This window comes from Ictidomys tridecemlineatus, chromosome 5, assembly GCF_052094955.1.
Source record: "Ictidomys tridecemlineatus isolate mIctTri1 chromosome 5, mIctTri1.hap1, whole genome shotgun sequence".
Lineage (NCBI taxonomy): Eukaryota > Metazoa > Chordata > Mammalia > Rodentia > Sciuridae > Ictidomys > Ictidomys tridecemlineatus.
This window is the reverse complement of record NC_135481.1, coordinates 196,903,297-196,922,431: the sequence shown is the minus strand read 5'-3', so window position 1 is coordinate 196,922,431 and position 19,135 is coordinate 196,903,297. Positions and strand designations below refer to the sequence as shown.

Sequence of the window (19,135 nt, the reverse complement as noted above, 5' to 3'; positions counted from 1 at the left end):
GACACAATATGGGCAACAGGACATACAACTGTACAATGGTGGGATCTCAATTCTGTTGTGTGTTCACACACTTTTGTGCTTGGGCAGTCTGGAAGGAGGACATTGAGGTCCTGGGGGCAGCTGACATTCAGTGCCAAGGAGCCAGGGGTCTGAGGTTAGACCACCGGGGTCGGCCACTTCCAGGCTGTCTGGTCAGAGGCGATGCACTTGACCTGTTGATGCTTCAGTTTTGATGTGTGTGAAATGAGGATTAAAGTCTCCTTCTCTTAAGGATTAAATGTCAAAATGTGTGAGGGACCTAGGGGTGTGCCTGGCACCAGGGGAGGGTCAACCTACTTGGTTCTGAGCCAGCAGGCATGAGTGGCAGCTGGCCCTGCCTGGGAGGAGCTCTGTGTCCCCCATCTATAAAATGCGTAAAGCCCACGGGGAGGTGGGGACCCAGGCAGGTGTATGAGAACTGCCCGGGGCTGCAGCTTCTGGGTAATGGGCATGCTGAGCCATGGGAGCCTGAGAGCAGGAGGCTGGGCTGGCAGGGCTCCCAGTGACTCTTGTGTCCATGGCAGCCCGATGTCGTCCTGAGGCGATCTGGGGCTTGAGGCAGGAGGGCGAATCAAACAGTGCCCTTTCCTATAGGGCGTGAACCTGTATGTGAAGAATCTGGATGACTCCATCGATGACGAGAGACTGAGGAAAGTGTTCTCTCCCTACGGAGTGATTACCAGTGCCAAGGTGAGGGCCGGGACGCGTCCAGGGCTCAGCCTCCCCTTCACCCTCCTATCCCCGCACGCCCACCAGCCTCTCACTGGGCATTTGGGGAGTTGGTGCTGGGCTTTTTAGGGCTCTGTCTGAGCCTATTGGACCTCGTAATCCATCTGCAGCCTTGTCTAGGTTGGAGGGGAAGAAAGTAGACGTATAGTCTACTACTGGATTTGTTGGAGTGCACTGTAACAACATTTATTGAGCACCTGCTGTATGCCAGATTCTGGAAATTTATGTCTTAAAATTTCTGTGGACCTTTGTTTTCTGGCTTTGGCCAATGACATAACCCCTCTGGGCCTCTGTTTTCCTATCTGAAAAATGAGAGAATTGGGTTGTATTGGTTTTCCACACATTCTCCCCCATTTATTGAGCACCATGTGCCCACCCCTGTGACATCTGAGATGTGAAAATGGTCCTCCTACTCAGTAGCTCTAGGACCCAGAGCAGGAGTCTTAACTTCTTAGCCTTATCTCTTTAGAGCCATGGGCTCACTGCATGATGCTCAGCCTTGGCTTCTTGAGGATCGCCTGGAAAGTTCTTCCGTACAGACCTGGATCAGACAAATTGAATGTAGATATCTGGAAGCAGGGCTTGGGCACCTTTTGAAAAGTCCCCAGATGGTTTTAAGATGACCCATGGCTTATTCATCCCACCCTGTGGAAAGCATCTAGGAACATACCAGGTGTGTTCTGGAACAGACTGGTTGTTCTGTTAACAGCCTTTAAATACTGTGAACTCATAAGAATGGGGGATGCTGGAGGCAAGGCTAGGTGGGACAGAGGGAGGCTTCCTGGAGTAGCAGTGGCAGCAGCGTTTGACTTGTCAGGCTCTGTGGGTGGGAATTCGGAACAGTGTGGGTGATGGGGCCAGGGACCTGCGCATATGTGATGGTTGGGGTCTTAGAAAGGGATCTAGAATTTCTCTCGATGTTGAATCCAATCTTAAACCCTTCAGGGAGCCTGGTATCTGGGGAAGATTCTCATTTGCGACGGTGGAGAGGTAGAGACCTTTTGAAAAATGAGACAGGAAGCTATGGGATCAGGTCCTGCTTTTAGGAAGTGCAGTACCCTTGGTGCAGTATTGTACTGGAAAGCTGGGCTCTTCGAGTTCCTTAGACCTACATCTAAATCCCAGCCCTACCATTTCCCAGCTGGAGAACCTGGGCATGTGAGTGCCTTTCAGACTCTGTTTACCCACCTGTGAAATGGAAGCAACATCATCCCTAGGGAGGCTCCCGAGTGCTGTGCATGGAGCTGCATACAGAGCACGTGCAGTCCATGTGCAGCAGGCCGGAGTGGCTGTGATCATCGGGCACACATTGTATTTAATTTAAGGAGATTCACTGACATTGAGGAGTCCTTGAACAAAGGACATATATAAATCTGGATCCCTCGGAGTTGAGGGACACCTGGGGTGATCATCTTTTCAGTAGGCCAATCAGGTTATGAGGATTTTATGTAATTTTATATATTTTCCATTTTATATAAAGTAGTGATTATGAGAATTGAGTTGATGTATAAACTAACTACTATAAATACTTAGTCCATAGTCAAGTTCATAATAAATTCTGCATGTTTACTAATTATCATTACCATTGTTTTTACCTATCAGTTTTTTTTTTTTTTTTTTTGCTACTGGGGATTGAACACAGGGCATTCTACCAGTGAGCTACATCCCCAGCCCCTTTTATTTTTATTTATATATATATATATTTTTACCAGGGATCGAACCCAGGGGTGCTTAACCACTGAGCCACATCCCCACATCTTCTTTATATTTTATTTAGAGACAGGGTCTCACTGAGTTGCTCAGGGACTCACTAAGTTGCTGAGGCTGGCTTTGGGATTCTCCTGCCTCTGTCTCCAGGTGTGCCTGGCATCCTACTAACAGTTCTTAACAGTATTTTTGTGTCAACATCTCTGTCTGGTGAGCCTGTGGATCCCTTCTAATAATATACCAGTTTTATTGAAGTATGACATCAAAATACTAAAATGTCAGAAGTAAGTACTACTTGTTTTTTTATTGCGGTGCTTGGAATTAAACCCAGGGTCTTGTGCACGCAAGGCAAACACTCTACCAACTGAGCTATATTCCCAGTCTAGTAAGAACTTCTTTATTAACACACCAACCTAAGATAGCAGGGTAAATGACAACCAGGGTAGCAGAGTAAATGACAGTTTGAGATCAGCAACATTATGTCATGATTTCTCTTCACCATAGTCATAGGCCTGGTTAAAATTGCTATGATATTGTTCTTTTGTTGCCCATATTTATAATGGGAGGAAATGCTAGTGTAAAAATAAGGCTGTCACTTTTCCCCATTAAATTCACAGCCCCTCTGAATTCTATAATGACTTCCCTGGGTGGGGGGAATCTATGGGTTCCCAGCTATACTGTGGGGTGGCAGTTTGAAAGTCACCAAGTCAGAGCACGGGCTCTGAAAGGGTAGGTGTTGGAAAGAGCTCTAGCCCTTAGAGTGTGGGAGCCCGGGCAGTGTCTCAACCTCAGGAAAGCTTACCCACAAAACAGGGAGAGATCCTGGAAGAGAAAAAATATTAGTTAAAAAGGTGAAATCCAAATGAAGTGTAGAGTGGGCGGGGAGAGTGTCATGGTTAATCACATTGCATCAGGGTCAGAGTCTGGACAAATGTGCCTTGCTAGCTTAGGGAGGCTACGAGGCACCCAGGGCTCGGTACTGTTCCTGTAACTTTTCTGTAAGTCTGAAGTTACTCCAAAACAATGAGGCCATTTTATAAGGCTGAGAATATCTTCCCCAAACTCCTAAAGAACTTGGCCCAGGGCCTTGCAGAGGCCTCTGGCTGTGTCTGGGTCCCTTTCTTCCCATAAAGTGGGAGCTGCAGGACCTCCCTCACCGGGAGGCTGTGCACGTGAGCCTCATGTAAAGGCACGCAGTGTCTGGCACACAGTGGCCTCAGTCAACACAGGGTGCACAGCTTGTCCCCTGAGCACAGGTTTCTCACGGGGCTTCCTGGGGGAGGAGGGGAGCACAGCTCAGGAGTCTTCCTCCTCCATCCCCAGCAACCCTTGTCTTGTCTTGCTTTTAGGTGATGACAGAGGGTGGCCACAGCAAGGGGTTTGGCTTTGTGTGTTTTTCCTCTCCAGAAGAGGCAACCAAAGCTGTGACAGAGATGAATGGGCGCATCGTGGGCACCAAGCCTCTGTACGTGGCATTGGCCCAGCGCAAAGAGGAGCGGAAGGCCATCTTGACCAACCAGTACATGCAGCGCCTCTCCACGGTGCGGGCCCTGGGCCGCCCCCTCTTGGGCTCCTTCCAGCAGCCCTCCAGCTACTTCCTGCCCGCTCTGCCCCAGGTGACAGTTTGCCCGCAGCTCCCGCCACACCCTTTCCCTGATGGCCAGGTAGAGCAGGAAGGCGGGAGCTTCCAGGGAGAGCTTCTGTTGAAATTCACTAGGCAGCTGTCCCAACCCCTGAAGCTGTCACCTCACCTGTAAAAGGTGGAGTACCCAGGAGCATCTCCCCACCTGAGAGTCTTGAATCGCTTGTGCAGAAAGACTTTCTTTGGTCAGATAAGTTGAGGAGATGTTGTATCAAACAAAAGGAGCCTCCATTTCTTTACCACATCCATATCCTGCCCGAACATGCTGACCCCACGGTGGCCCCCAGAGGGGAGTGCAGGAGGCTTTCCTCAGTTCATGGATTGTGTGGGTGCCTGTTAACACCTCCCTGCGCTCCGTTCTGAGGAACCTGGCTTGGGAAAGGACCTCATGGGACTTAGAGGAAGTAGGAAGACATAAGCCATTGAAGGCCACAGGGTTGGTGACATGCCCTCTCAGCTGGCACAGATCTGAGTAAGAGGTATTGCCTTTTTTCATCTAGGCCTGATAAGGAGCAGGGATTGAAATCTGAGATCTTTCCCTAAAGGGTCCTCATGAGAGAGGAAGGAGCCCTTTACTAATCTGTTCCCTAGAGGGGACAGTAGAGTTCCTGCAGTAGTGTCCCTGGCCCCTCTATTGCTGAGCCCCTCATTCTAGGTCCTCTTCTCCTCCACAGCCTCCGGCCCAGGCTGCGTACTGTGCCTCTGGCTCCATGGCCTCCATCCAGCCTGCCCCCAGGTGGACAGCCCAGCCACATAGACCTTCATGTGAGTGACCCAGCCACCATACCCTCAGCCCAGCCTATGGGCATGGGCCCCAGAAGCAGTGTGTAACACAGGGTCAAGCCATTTCACCTCTCTTGAGCCTCAGTTTCCTCTTCTCAGTGTGGGCCTGAATGAGTGTGCATGAAGCCCCCAGAACAGCAGCAAGGCTGTAGAGGACATGCAGGGTGGCCATTGTCCTTATCTCCAAAGACTTCTCTCATTTATAGCTGAACAATCGGGAGGCTAAGGCCCTAAGCAACTCAGCAAGACCCTGTCTTTAAATTAAAAAAGAAAAAGGGGTGGAGTGGGCCCCCCAGCGCCCCTCCCCCCTGCACTGGGGATGTGGCTCAGTGGTTAAGGCCCCTGGGTTCAATCCCCAGTACAAAAAAAAAAAAAAAATCTTGTAACAAATCTGAGAAAATGAAACTCCTCTGGCTGCACTGCTGATGACCTTCCTAAGAGCCAAGTTCACGTTCACTTAAAACTGTCTTAGGGAAACTAAGGTGCATGACCCCAGCACTTAGGCATCTTGGGGCTTTGGGCAGACATGAGCTGGCTTTGTCACTGAAGATTTCCATACTCCCACTCCCTGGAGTTTTGGGTTGGAGTCACTCATCTCTCTGCTGTCAATTTGTAGTTCCTCTTCCCAGCCCCAGACCCTTCAGAGCATGGTGATTATAGCCCATAAACTTTCTCTCTCCATTTCTCTGTGCTGCAAGCCGTCTGTCCTCCAGCTGCTGCAATGGTCCGGCCAACAGGCATGTCTCGGCACCCCCGGGCCCAAGCTGGCAGTGTCAGTCAGGCCTCCACCCAGGAGCTCCACCCGGTGCACCACACCCAGAGAGTGGGTGAGTGTGCGCAGGGCCAAGAGGACTGTGGGTGTGAGGAAGGTAGGCAAGTCTTGGTGCTGAGGTTGGCCTTGGAGGGAGTAAGACCAGTCTCCATGGTGACCTTGTCTCCTGGTAAGCCAGGCTGACTCTGGAGGCCATGCATGTATGTGGAAGTTAGCTTGGCCCCCAGCTCCTGGGACTTGCTCACTCTGTGGTCCTCACTAACTACTGTCACTGACCACCTGTTCTTTAAAATGGGTGTAAGAATAGCGCGTCCCTTTTGTGAGGACTGAGAACACACAGCCAGGAGCTGGATCTTAGGATTGCAGTGGCTGTGCACACGTGTGGGCTTTGGCTGCAAGGCAAGCACAGCCATTGCTTCACTCAGCAAACCTCCTCATGCGAGTCCGTGTGCTGGTCCTGTGCTTGGCATCTGAGGCTTCTGTATGAACAAGCTAGACTCAGTCCTTGGCCTGAGGTCACTGCCAGGCCCTGACACCCTGCTTTTTTCTTTTTATTGTGGTAAAATATATACATAACAATTTACCAGTTGACTTTTTTTTTTTTTTTTTTGGTACTGGTAGTTGAACCCAGAGCATTCTACCACTGAGCTACATTCCCAGTCCTTTTTATTTTCAAACAAGGTTCCACTAAGTTGCTAAGGCTGGCCTCAAACTTGTGATCCTTCTGCCTCAGCCTCTCAGAGTTGCTGGGTTAATAGGCATGCGCCATTGTGCGCAGCATCGCTTAATCTTTTTTTTTGGTACTGGAGCATTGAACCCAGGGGCTTAACCACTGAACCACATCCCTAGGCCTTTTTATTTTTTGACACAAGGTGTTATTAAATTGCTTAGGGCCTTGCTAAGTTACTGAGGCTGGCCTCAAATTTGCGATCCTCCTGTCTCAGCCTCACAAGTTGCTGGGATTACAGACGTGTGCCACCACGCCCAGCTCCCTTACTCATCTTGAAGTGTACAATTCAGTGGCATTTAGTGCATTCAAAGTGTTGCAGCCATTGCTACCATTCACCTGCAGAACTTTTCCTTGCAAAACAAATTGTATATCCATTAAACCCTAACTCCTCATTTCCCCCCACCCTCCATTCCCTGGAAACCACCATTCTACTTTCTCTGAGAATTTGACTATACCAAGAATTTCATGTAAGTAGAATTATATAAATGTGTCCTTTTGTGACTTATTTCACTTAGCACAGTATCTTCAGGATTCACATATGCTGTGGCATGTGTCAGAATCTCTTTTTAAAAAAAATATTTATTTATTTTTATATACTGCTGAGGACTGAACCCAGGGCCTCACATGCAAGGCAAGCACTCTACCACTGACTACAACCCCAACCCAGAATCTCCATTCTTTTTAAGGCTAAATAATATTCCATTGTACACATATGCCACGTGTTGCTCATCCAGTCATCTGTGAGGGACACCTGAGCTGCTCTCACCTGCTGGCTGCTGTGCATGCTGCTGCTATGGACATGAGTCACAAACCTCCGAGACCCTGCTTTCCATTCTTTTGGGTACATACCCACAGCAGAAGTCTTGGGTGATTTGGTGATTCTCATTTTTTGAGGAACACTCATGTTTTTCCACGGTGGCTGTTTTTTGCACTCCTGTCAAGAGTGCACAAGTGTTTCAATTTCTCTATGCTAACCAACACGTTATTTTCTGTTTGGGGTTTTGTATTGTGGATAGCAGCTGTTTGAACCCTGTTTATTTTTTTACAGCCAACATTGGTACCCAGACGATAGGACCCAGTGGGGCGGGATGCTCTACACCAGGCCGGCCTCTCCCGCAATACAAATGTCCCTCAACTGTACACAGTACCCGTGGGGTAAGACTGGCCCAGCTGCCCGCCCTACTCTGGGCTATGGAAATCCTGGCTTAGAACCTTGGCTAATGTGTTGGCTTATAAAGTTCCATTAACTAATGTGTGCAGCAGAAGGGGAAAGAGGGCCAGGGTCATATTTTATTTGCTAATTATGATTTGCTCTGCCTAGGTTATTACTAAAATTAATTTGGATTTCTGTAGTATTTCTATTGAACATCAGTGAAAGGTATTCTAAGAATATACTGAATATTGAAGGGATGTGATTAAGTATCAAAATAGGACTAAAAATATCTACTATCATTTAATGAAAGACTGTGTATTTATTTTCCTATCAAAAGAGGCCTCAAATTCAACACTATCATATCCTGTCTAGAATTCTAATGTGCCTAGTTGAACTATCTTTTGCATTTGAACAAGAGTGGTCTTTAAACAGCAAAAACACTTTTTAAAGTTACCAACATGTGAAAGGGTGTTCTGGGGACGTGTCCATAAAGCTACCTGATACGGTGCTTTACCTGGCACTTAGTGATTAGTGATGCATGACTTTCATTTGGTAACACTGATTAGGGGCATATATGGGGACATAGCACATCTAAGTCTTCTAACCCGTGTGCTCTTGTTAGGGACTCTGCCCCCACCTGATTGTCCAGACCTTATCCCTGGCTCCCCTCTTCCAGAACCTTCCTGGAGGCCTGTGTTTACATAGTATTTGGAGGCCTTTCCCATCCCTGTGGTTAAGGGACATGTCCCCGGCACTGTATAGGTCCAGGAGCCTGCTGTGCACGTGCCTGGCCAGGAGCCCCTGACCGCATCCATGCTGGCTGCAGCGCCCCTGCATGAGCAAAAGCAGATGATTGGTGAGTGGCTGACACCCCTACATTGGTGCAGCAAAAGGAGGGCTGGGAGCTGATAAGACTGCTGGAAGCCTCACGGAGCTGCCCAGCGATCTCACCCGATCTGCTTCTATCCTAGTCTTAAAACTCTGGTCAGGCCAGGCTTTTTCCAGTTCTGCTGTTCTGACTGACTTGGTGAGACACACCCCAGATGTAGAGAGGGCCAGGATCAGGAGGCACCATAAGAAAGCGGACAACCTTGAGTTGAGGCTGAGAAATGGCCCAGGGGTGTTACAGTTTGTTACTAAATTTAATCTGTGTCCTGGTGCCCACTGCAGGGAGGTGCAAAAAATCTGTGCATAGGACTCTTGAATTCCTGGTTCACTTCTGTCCATGATATGAGTCTGGGTGACTGAATGGGCAGGCTTGTTCCTGATTGGCAGCATCTTCCCTGCATGGTCACCGAGATCTTCCGGCTGAAGGCCTTAGATACTTCCACACCGCTCATCTCTCGGTTTATTTATTAGGGTTTTGCCATTCTATATCCCATCCCATCTGCTATAAAATTTTTGAATGTGCTTAACAAAGGCAGAAGTTTTTCTTAGGCGGTCTCTGTAAACATTCCCTTATGGGAAGACCCTTATCCCACCATTTAAGATCCCAATCCTGGCTGGACCCTCCATGTGCCTGACGCCTTGTTAGAAATCCTTATAGTGGAAAATGAATTTGCCCTATGATTTGTTTTCCACCCTCCAAAGAAACTCGCAAACTCACTGACTTCTTGTTAGAAATCCTTATAGTGGAAAATGAATTTGCCCTATGATTTGTTTTCCACCCTCCAAAGAAACTCGCAAACTCACTGACTTCTTGTTAGAAATCCTTATAGTGGAAAATGAATTTGCCCTATGATTTGTTTTCCACCCTCCAAAGAAACTCGCAAGTTCAGCATTATCATATTCTGTCCAGAATTTCGATGTATCTAGTTAGAACTATTTCTTGCAAAATGAACGAGTGGTCTTTAAACAGCAATTGACTTTGTGTTAGGCCCTGTGCTGTAATTACTTCATATACATTATCAAATTTGATTCTTCAAATTGTCCTTTAAGGCAGGGTTTGCCATGGGCACTATGCAGCTGAAAAAAGAAGTTCCCAGTAAGTGACACAGCCTAGAAGGAGCACTGGGTTAAGAACCCAGATGTCCTCGCTGCTCCACCCCTGATACCACTCTTGGGTGCTGGGCTATGTATGGGCCAGGTGTGGCATAAGCCATCAGAGCTTGTCCACACAGGGGAACGTCTTTACCCGCTTGTCCATAACGTACACAACCAGCTGGCCGGCAAGATCACAGGCATGCTGCTGGAGATCGACAACTCGGAGCTGCTGCTCATGCTGGAGTCTCCAGAGTCCCTCCACGCCAAGGTAGGTAGAGCCTGGTCAGCAAGACAGCCAAGGACAAGGCCTGTCCCAGCTATGAGGCCAGAAGAAGTGGATCTTCTTGCTCACACTCCTTGAAGGCCTGCTGAATGTTGGTGTGGGAGAGGGCTTCCCCCCGACTTTGGTACTGGGGATTGAACCCAGGGGTGCTTTCCCACCAAGCCACATCCCCAGCCCTTTATATTTTATTTGGAGACAGGGTGTCTTGCTAAGTTGCTTAGGGCCTCACTAAGTTGCCAAGGCTGGCTTTGATCTTGTAATCCTCCTGTCTCGGCCTCCCAAGCTGTTGGGATTTCAGGCATGCATCACCACACCTGTGGGAGAGGGCCTTAATTGAGGGTGTGCTACTTGAGGTTTTGGTATAAGGAACTATATTCTGACTCAGTATAAGGGTTTTTTCCAGTGTCCAGCAGTGTACCTCTATCTTGACAAGGTGACCACGGGGCAAGGGATCTTGCAAGCAGCAGTGGATGAGAGGTTCACAGACTCTTTATCATGCTGAGGTGGGGGAGGCCAAGGCCCTTTTGAGATCCTTCTGAGATCCTTCTGAGAAGCTGTGTTAAGCCCCTTCTACTTGTGTCTCGCAGATAGAAGAGGCTGTGGCAGTGCTGCAGGCACACCAGGCCATGGAGCAGCCAAAGGCATACATGCACTGAAATCAGGTGGGTGGCTGTGCAGGGAGGACAGGGATACAGCAGCTGAGTTCAGAAGCAGCTGTGGACAACTGGGCCTCAGGCTGCCTCTCAGAAACTGAGAGCCGTGTTATGTTGTTGGCTTTGAGGCATCGAGGAAGCTGAGGAATCATGAAGAGTCAGGGAGGTGCTCTTGTAGCAACTGCCCTACTGGCCTCATGCAGAATGGTCTGGGCTTCCCCTGGACACTGGCTGGCTCCATCAGCTGAATACTGGATGTCTGCTATCCTGTAGCAATGATTTTTTTTCCCCCTTTCATTCCCAGAAAATGGATTCCTTACTCCTGTGGCTGTCAAGAGAAACAGCATCTCCTGCTCTCAGCTCTGAGGCCCTGTGAACTATAACTTATTTCCCAACTGGACTGAATCTTTACTTGAGCCCTATATATGCAATGAAGGCTGTCACCAAGTCAGCCATTTCCCTTTTGTTTTGTGCATTAAAAGTGCTGCAAAATCTGGCCTCTTAGGAGGCTTTCTTGAGCCTGAGGGAGTTGGGGGCAAAGAAAAGAGCAGACTTGACTGGGGCTTTGACGTAAGAAATAGAACCCCCAAAAGCACTAACGTACACAGGGTGCATACACTAGAACCGAACTGTCAGGAACTGAGTTAGGCTACTTGTAGTAGCTCCAAATTAGAAATGACTAGCCCATCAGGAGTGCAGTGGATGGTTAAATGGGTATCATACAATGGACTGAGAAAGTGGGAAAAAGCTACAGTGATGTGTGGCATTTCTGGACCCCTGGCTTGAGCAAACAGCTGGCAAACACCTGAGAAGCAAGAAATTGCTTCTAGTGCCTGGGCTGCTGGAGGAGTTGTGTAATTAAATGTAGGAATGTTAGGATGCCTTCCCAGATTGTGGTCTCCTTCCCCTGCAGGAAACTGAAAAGTCTCTGAAGAAGGTTCTTTGGGATAATTAGTCCTCACCTCCCATCAGGGATGTAGACCCCAGTTTTATGACCTCCCCTGTATCAGGGCAGCCAAAGGATAAGGGCAAGGATCACAACCCAGCACATGAGTACTGCCATAAGTTCCCCAGCAATACATCCAACTGAGTCTTCAAGGTTGTACTGATATTCTGTCTTAATTCCTCTCTGTTCTCTATAAATGTTCTATTTTTGGAGATGAGACCTAATTTGCCCAATACTGGCTTCAAACTTGTGATCATTCTGTTTCTGCCTCCTGCATAGCTCAAACTATATGCCACCACACCTGACTCTCAAATGCTATTTCAAACTTTCTCCACTCCTCAAGCTTCTGGCCCCATATCCTCTGTGCAGATTTTATCTTCTCTTCAAATGCTGAATGCTAGAATTTCTTCAGGCCCTTCTCCTCTTCGGTATCTGATATTGGCATCTTCAATTTGCACCTGCTCTAGGATGACTCTTGGAGACTCCTGGGTTACAAGTCTCATTTTATCTGCCATCAACTTTTTTTGTTTTTGGGTGCTGAGAATTAAACCCAGGGCCTATTACATGCTAAGCAAGCACTCTACTACTAAGCCACATCCCCAGCCATCTACCATTAACACTTCCAACTTGTCTAAAATGAAGCTCACGATTCGATGTGCCTCTCCCCCAATTCTGTGGCTCTCCCTTCCAGTGGTCTGTGTTTTAATAGATGGCCCCACCCTCATTCTGTTGCAAAAGCCCCAATCTGAGGGTTCCCCCACCCCCTGTGCCACTTCACTTTCCTGCCTCATCTTCCACATGAAATCTATTAATTTTGACCCCCCCACTCTCATCTTTCTACTTCTAAATCCACTATCCCCACCCTAGTCCAAACTCAGATGGACTCTGGCAATAGCCTCTCGGTGGCTTCACTACATCTGCAATGACCATTCTCCCATGTCCTCCACCACACAATCAGAAAGCTTGCCTCAGGATGCACATCTTTCCTCTCACCCTGAGAAAGACCTTCAGTAGATTCCTACTGTTTGTGCAGGGTCTCAGGTTTTGTCCTTGCTCTCTCTGGCTCCCACATGGGAATTGGAAGAAGACTGTCATTCCCATGTAATGACCTTGTCTTAGAATAGGGGGTAGAATTCATTTATGGCTATTAAGATAGTAATATTGATAGCTGTCCCTTTCCTAGAAATGTTAACCTATCACATGTAGAAATTTTAATCTTCATAGCCTCTCAGGAGATGGACGGTGATAACTTTCAAACACAGGTGATGACAAAGCTTACCATGACATTCCCTATATGTTTATCAGGAATTTAAGTACCAAAAAAAAAAAAAAAAAGGCCCCTTCGCCTGTGAAGGCCAAGGCCTGGCTGCCTGCTTCCACTGAGTCTAGATGTGCCTTCTATAGCTCTATGTGGGTTGTGATGGGTGTTGCCACTAAATCTGCCTCAAATCAGTGAAGCCCCAAAAGAAATATTAACGGGGTGTGGCTCCCCACTCTGACAAGGTCCTCTGGCCACACCTGGGGCCTATTGGGTGTGTCTGACTCCTACCATGAACTTGAGTCTAGAGGTCTGAATATTCAGATAGCAAAAGACTCGTGCTTAAGCGCTGCTCCTGACCTCTCTTCACAGCTCATGTTCCTTAACACCTTTGTGATGAGAAGTATAAGCCAACAAACCTTTGTTTAATCATAAAACTTCTGCATCGAAGTAAAACTAATTTAACTAGGACCACAGCCCAGGAAGGGGAGGCAGCCCTTAATTCTGGTCAAATTCTAAAGTTCTCCAGGCCATGTTGTGTGAACTTGAGTGGTATCTTTTAGCCCCTGTGCTTCCTCACCACGTCCTCCCAACTAGGACTTTTACACAGGCTGTTGGGTCTCTGCACACTGCTTTCAACACCCTCCCCCCTTCACCAGTTAACCTCTCACTTTAAAACACGTTCAAGCTTTACCTCCTCAAGGGCCCTTTTCCCTCCACTGTGGGAACCTCCCTGTGGAGGCAGGTAAGGTGCTGGTGACTACTCCATGCTGCTCTGTAGGCTGTGGCTTTATTGGGGGTGATTATCTGATGACTTCTTGCCTTCCCACCGGACTGTCAGCCCTACAGCAGGTAGTCTATTCTTTGTTGCCTCCCCAGCACTGCGTGCAGCACCTGGCCCATGCAGACATTTGAGTAAATTTGTTCAACAAATAGATGAAAGCACAAGAAGCAGCAGCTTCTATTGTTACTGCTATAATGGGCGCAAAGCTGAAAAGGCATAATTGAAAGTATGACTTCTGTACAGAAGAAAGCCTTTTAATGCAATAGCTTAACACACAGTTCAACAAATTCAGTCAGTTCAAATTAACTTCAACATATTACCAAGAACTAAGAAGCCTGGAGGGGCCACCACTTTGGGGAGGGGGGGGGGTGGGGAGGCAAATTGCTGCCCAGAATGGAAGGATACTGACCTCAAGGAGGCCCCTCTCCCCATCCCAAGAGGTGTGGCCATAACCATCGGGCTCTTGCAATAGCTTAGGTACCTCCATGCAGAAGGCAGCAGCACAGAGTCGAGGGCAGAGCCATCTAGGGATCACAGCTCTGCCTTCTCACCAGAGCAGGGCCTGGAAAAAAGGCACTGGGGCTGACACAGAATTCTGTGCCCAAGACAGGGTGGGGACAGCAGCTGCAGCACTGGAGAACCAGCTCAACAGGCCGCTTTGGGTGTAGGTGGGCCAGGGATTTTAGCTTCTCCCCCACCTCTACCCAGGAGCTCAGTTCAGATTAACTGCAGAGAGGTGAGGTCTGATGCAGCTACAAAGGCAGCATTCAATCTGCAGCACACTTGGGGCAGGGGCAAAGCCAAGTGCTTTGCTGTTGAGGACTGCTTGTCTGATGTGCTAACTGAGGCAGCAGGGTGGGAACAGGGCTCTAGCTTCACACTCAGCTCTAGCAAGGACCTTTGTGGTGAAACCATGTCTGTGCTTGACTATGCTGGCTTAACTTGAACAAGCAAAGCCTCTCAAAGGTGGAGGTCACTGCTGTCGGAGGGGCTGAGGAGGGTATTTCAAAGCTCCCTGTGGGGCATGCTAGGTTTTGGGGGTGGCTGCAGGGGAGGACACCCCTGGCTTCTCTGGGAAGGGCAGACAAAAGGTTCCTGCTGCCCTTTAAGGTTTTATTTCAGTTTCTGGTTAACTTCCTGCCGTAACTTCTGTGCAGGGCCATTCCTGGGCTCAATTTGTAGGAGGCTGCTGATGTCTGCAAGGCTGGATTTATAGTCCTAATGGGAAAGAAGAAAAGTGTGGGGAAGGGACCTGAATGAGATGAAATTCAAATGGAATGGGGTCAGCTGCTGAGGCAACAGTGTCTTGAAACCCAGCCTCTAACTGCCCTGAGCGACCCTGGGCCTTGGAGAAGAAACTTGTCAGGAACCCGCTTACCTCACCTGTACCCTGAATGAATAATGGCATAAACCCCTGCAGCTATGTTGGTACCTTGGGCAGGCCCTTTTACCTTGAGTGACTTGTAGGCTTGAGCCCGTCTGTACAGTGCTTTCACGTTCTTGCCGTCCAGCTTGAGGGCTTCTGTGCAGTCCTTCACTGCCTCCTTGTCCTGATTCAGGACCAGATGACAGAGTGCTCTGAGGGGAAAGACCATCGCAGAGGTTTAGTCACTTCTGTGGGTCCCTGCAAGCCAGGAGGTAGGTGAGGAGTGACCTCTGGATTGTTGAGCCTACTCTGTGCTGACTGTAGCTTCTTCAATCCTCTCCCTTTTTACAGATAAAAAAACAAAAAAGCTTTTACAGCTGGCTCAGAGGGGGTGAAGAGAGTTGCCCAAGGTGCCACTGCTACTAAGGACCAGACCCAGTTCAAACCAAGTGAATCTGAACAACTCCAGACTCCATCTGGTTCTGTTACTGTGTCTGCTCCACTCTCCTCAATCAGGGAAAAGTCAAGTCAGCCTGAAACCTTCCCCTTTACAGATTAAAAATATTTACCGTTTGAGAAAACACATAAATACTAATCAATAATAGGCTGACATGTAAGTGGCAAATATAATGAGATGGTGAATATAAGATGGCTAATAAAGCAAATATAACAAAATACTGTAGGATATGGATGGTAGGTATATGGGTGTTCAGTATTTTTCCCTGACAAACTCTAGAATCATCATGAATTAAAAAAGCAGGAACAATCAAACAGGAAAAACTTGGACTGAGGATACAGCTTAGTAGTAGGATGATTGACTAGCATGTACAAGGCTCTGGGTCTACCCCTAGCATTGCAAAAAACAAAAACCTAAACCCTACCCTACCCCCCGAAAAAGGAAAAAATATAGTATTTTGATGATTTCATAGAATATATAAAATTAAAGAAAAACTTTCCTGTAGCAATTTAAAGACAGGTGTAAGCCAGGTACAGTGGTGCATGCTAGTAATCCCAGTGGCTTAGGAGGCTAAGGCATGCAGATCTCAAGTTCAAAGCCAGCCTCAGCAGCTTAGCAAGGTCCTAAGCAACTTTGCAAAACCCTGTCTCAAAATAAAAAATGGGCTGAGGATGTGGCTCAGTGGTGCCCCTGGGTTCAATTCCTGGTACCAAATAAAAAATAAATAAATATAGGTACTAATTTACTGGCACTCTTCTTATTGAGAGGAGGCTGTGTTTGTGACTCTGTTCTCTCCCCTTGAATTCAGGCAGGTTCTGTGACTGTGCTGACCAAGAGGAGGGAAGAGAAAGGGATATGATGCAACTTTCAAGGCCAGGTCATAAAGGCCTTGTTGGTTCCTCCTTGGGTCTCTGAGAACACGTACTCATGAAGACTTGAGCTGCCATGTCAGTAGCTAACTACTCTGAGGCCACCAAGCTATGAGTAGGCCAAGCCAGCGAATTGGGAAAAGCCGCCATGAGAGACGAAAAGGTGCCAGCTTGCTCTAGGAATCCTTTTTTTAGCCACTGAGCCATCTCCTACCTTTTTTGATTTTGAGACACAGTCTCACTATGTTGGAATAGAACCCAGAGCCTTATACATGCTATGTCAGTGTTGCTAGGCCCTGCTAAGTTGCTGAGGCTCAGCCTCCCAAGTTGCTGGGATTACAGGCATGCACTACCATGCCCAGCATTTGCTGTAGCAATTCTGTCCCCTAGCCACATGTCATTCCAGTGGGTGGCACACATGTAATGACTATAAGCCCCAACTACCATCTTGCTGACCCTGAATGAAAGACCCCAATGAGAACCAAGTGAATCTGAACAACTGAATTCCCCATACTACTAAAGAAATGGGTTGTTATAAATTATTAAGTTTTAGAATAGTAGTCCCTGACTTAAACTTTGAACACAGAGCAATTCTAGGGAAACTAAGGTTTTCTCCCAGTGGGTTCTGGCAATTTAAAGAATTAACCAAGTTTTGGGAAAGTAGAAGAATCAAAGCATATAAACATTATGTACTGTATAGTGACTTCAGAATATAAATATTAAGATGAATGTAATTATATATGACATCTAAAAATTGTATTTAAGATGATAAAAGTGACTTTGGCCTATAAAACAAAGACCTTTAATTTTTGGAAAGTGGAATGATTTTGTATTCAGTTAAAAGGGGTTAAATTACAAACGAGTCTGGAATATAACATGAGTGAGTAAAAAGGAACATAAGTTTGGAATCACAAAGATCTGGCTTGTGGCTGGCGGTATGGCTAGCATATGCACAAATTCCTGGGTTCTATCCCCAACACTTCAAAAAAACCCAAAACAAAACAAAACCAAAAACAAGCCCTGTGCTGCCACGTATAAGCTATATACCTTTATGCTCATTAATTCATCTTTCTTAGCCAATCTGGGTAACATGAGACTATGACATAAACCAAACTACTGTTCTGAATACTAAATAATTCTCATAGGGAAGGGTCATTCCATATAGCAAGTTATAGATGCTGCGTACCAAGTGATGGTATGCATTCAAGTCTCATTAGCACAAAGAGTAAGCGGAGGACTAGGCACTGTTCCACACAGATGCATATGCATGAGTGGGCCATTGCAACTGCATCCAGGATGTGCTAAGCTTTCAGTCACAATGGATGAAAATTCAGTTTTGTAATCAGTCCTCTAAATTAAGTTTATAAATTTAATGCAGTCACAACCAAAAACTGTTCAACAAAACAGTTTTTGGAATCTGTCAACATGATCCTAACGCTTAGCTGGAACAACAGGTGTAGGAGAACCGCCAGGGATACCTCAATTAAGAATAATGGGGCTGGGGCTGGAGCTCAGTGAAAGAGTGCTTGCCTGGCATGTGTGAGGCACTACATATAAATAAACAAAATAAAGGCATGCTATCCATCTGCAGCTACCAAAAAAAAAAGATGGGGCAAAGATCAACTTTACAAGACATTGAAAAGCAAGAGCAATTAAAACAGTGTGGCACAGATACATTTGCCTAGAGAACGGTATTTAAGCCAGACTCAGTGGTGCATGCCTATAATCCCAGTAACTTGGGAGGCTGAACTAGGAAGGAAGATCACAAGTTCAAGGCTGAGGCAATTTAGCAAGGTGAGACCCAGTCTCAAAAAATTAAAAGAGGTGGGGATGTCGTTCAGTGGTGTTCAATTCCCAATAACAAACAAAAAACAGTAAGCAAAACCAAGTACTATCCCAGATATTTCCACAAATATGAAGTGAATGGGCTACAGGCTTCCTTTTTAAGTTAGCCTGGCAAATTGAGGCACCCCTGGACCAGAGAGTAAAATCACAGGGTTCAAAATCCTACAGTCCAAGCTTTGTCTTTTCAACTCTTTTGGCAACAAAACCACCAGACCTGGAACTGATATGAGACTACTTAGTTTCTGCCATCCCATGTGAATATGGAATTTTCATATTTCACTGAAGAAAAACTAATAATTTCAGTAAGCTGCCCCATTCCCTCCTGGGTTTTACATAATTCAGTATATGGACTGTATTACCTTACTAAAATCTAAAACACATTTTATTCCAAGAGTTTTGAATAAGGAATAGTAAACCTGCATCAGATTAAAGATAAGTGAACACAAGAGTGATAAGTACATGTTGGTAGGAAAGGAGAAACAGACTTGTAACATTTTATAATCAAGGGCTGGGGATGTGGCTCAAGCGGTAGCGCGCTCGCCTGGCATGCGTGCGGCCCGGGTTCGATCCTCAGCACCACATACCAACAAAGATGTTGTGTCCGCCGAGAACTAAAAAATAAATATTAAAAAAAAATTCTCTCTCTCTCTCTCCTCTCTCACTCTCTCTTTAAAAAAAAAAAAAAAAAAAAAAAAAAAAAAAACATTTTATAATCAATATTTGGATCATATACAGTCCTTGATGACTGTCAAGTTTCTGACAGAATGTTAACAGATCTCACTGGAGCCAGACTCCAATTCTGGCATCACTGTTTATGGGCCTTCTGAGCTTTGGTTTTCTCAACTCCAAAACAGGAAGACCTCCTATCACCTGTATCTGTACCTCCAAGCACTCTGTAAAGCAGTGAGTCCCATACAGTAAAGGGATGATATTATGGCTCCAAGGCCCTCACTGCTAGTGGTCACTGATAGCAGCTCCTCCCAAAGAACCTTCCACCCAAAAAATCTAATATCTCTGGCTGGACTGTGACCCTCCTATTCCCAGGCCAGGCAATCATTATTCTACTCCCTAGGCTCTGGACCAGTTCTCTGATAGAAACTGCCAATATTTTTGGGTCTTGGAGAAGTCATGGGGTA

The 19,135-nt window shown here is 46.8% G+C and overlaps 2 protein-coding genes across 5 annotated transcripts in view; one reads left to right on the top strand and one right to left on the bottom strand.

The window, feature by feature from the left end:
* Positions 1-18,661, top strand: part of Pabpc1l (poly(A) binding protein cytoplasmic 1 like) — a 29,600-nt gene extending 10,939 nt beyond the window's left edge. Inside the window, exons 7-14 of the mRNA XM_078052081.1 lie at positions 634-729; positions 3,825-4,091; positions 4,792-4,882; positions 5,599-5,727; positions 7,451-7,557; positions 8,318-8,411; positions 9,676-9,806; positions 10,409-18,661. Coding sequence (XP_077908207.1) covers positions 634-729; positions 3,825-4,091; positions 4,792-4,882; positions 5,599-5,727; positions 7,451-7,557; positions 8,318-8,411; positions 9,676-9,806; positions 10,409-10,477 — 984 coding nt within the window. The 3' untranslated portion in view covers positions 10,478-18,661. The remainder of the gene's footprint in view (positions 1-633; positions 730-3,824; positions 4,092-4,791; positions 4,883-5,598; positions 5,728-7,450; positions 7,558-8,317; positions 8,412-9,675; positions 9,807-10,408) is intronic.
* Positions 1-19,135, bottom strand: part of Tomm34 (translocase of outer mitochondrial membrane 34) — a 41,352-nt gene that overhangs the window by 9,506 nt on the left and 12,711 nt on the right. For 2 of the 4 annotated variants that reach the window (XM_078052082.1, XM_040274198.2), the window contains exon 6: positions 14,914-15,040. In XM_078052082.1, coding sequence (XP_077908208.1) covers positions 14,914-15,040 — 127 coding nt within the window. Of the gene's footprint in view, positions 1-13,695; positions 14,681-14,913; positions 15,041-19,135 lie in introns of those variants that run through there. The other 2 variants (XM_013358666.4, XM_005325288.5) reach the window with 2 other exon arrangements.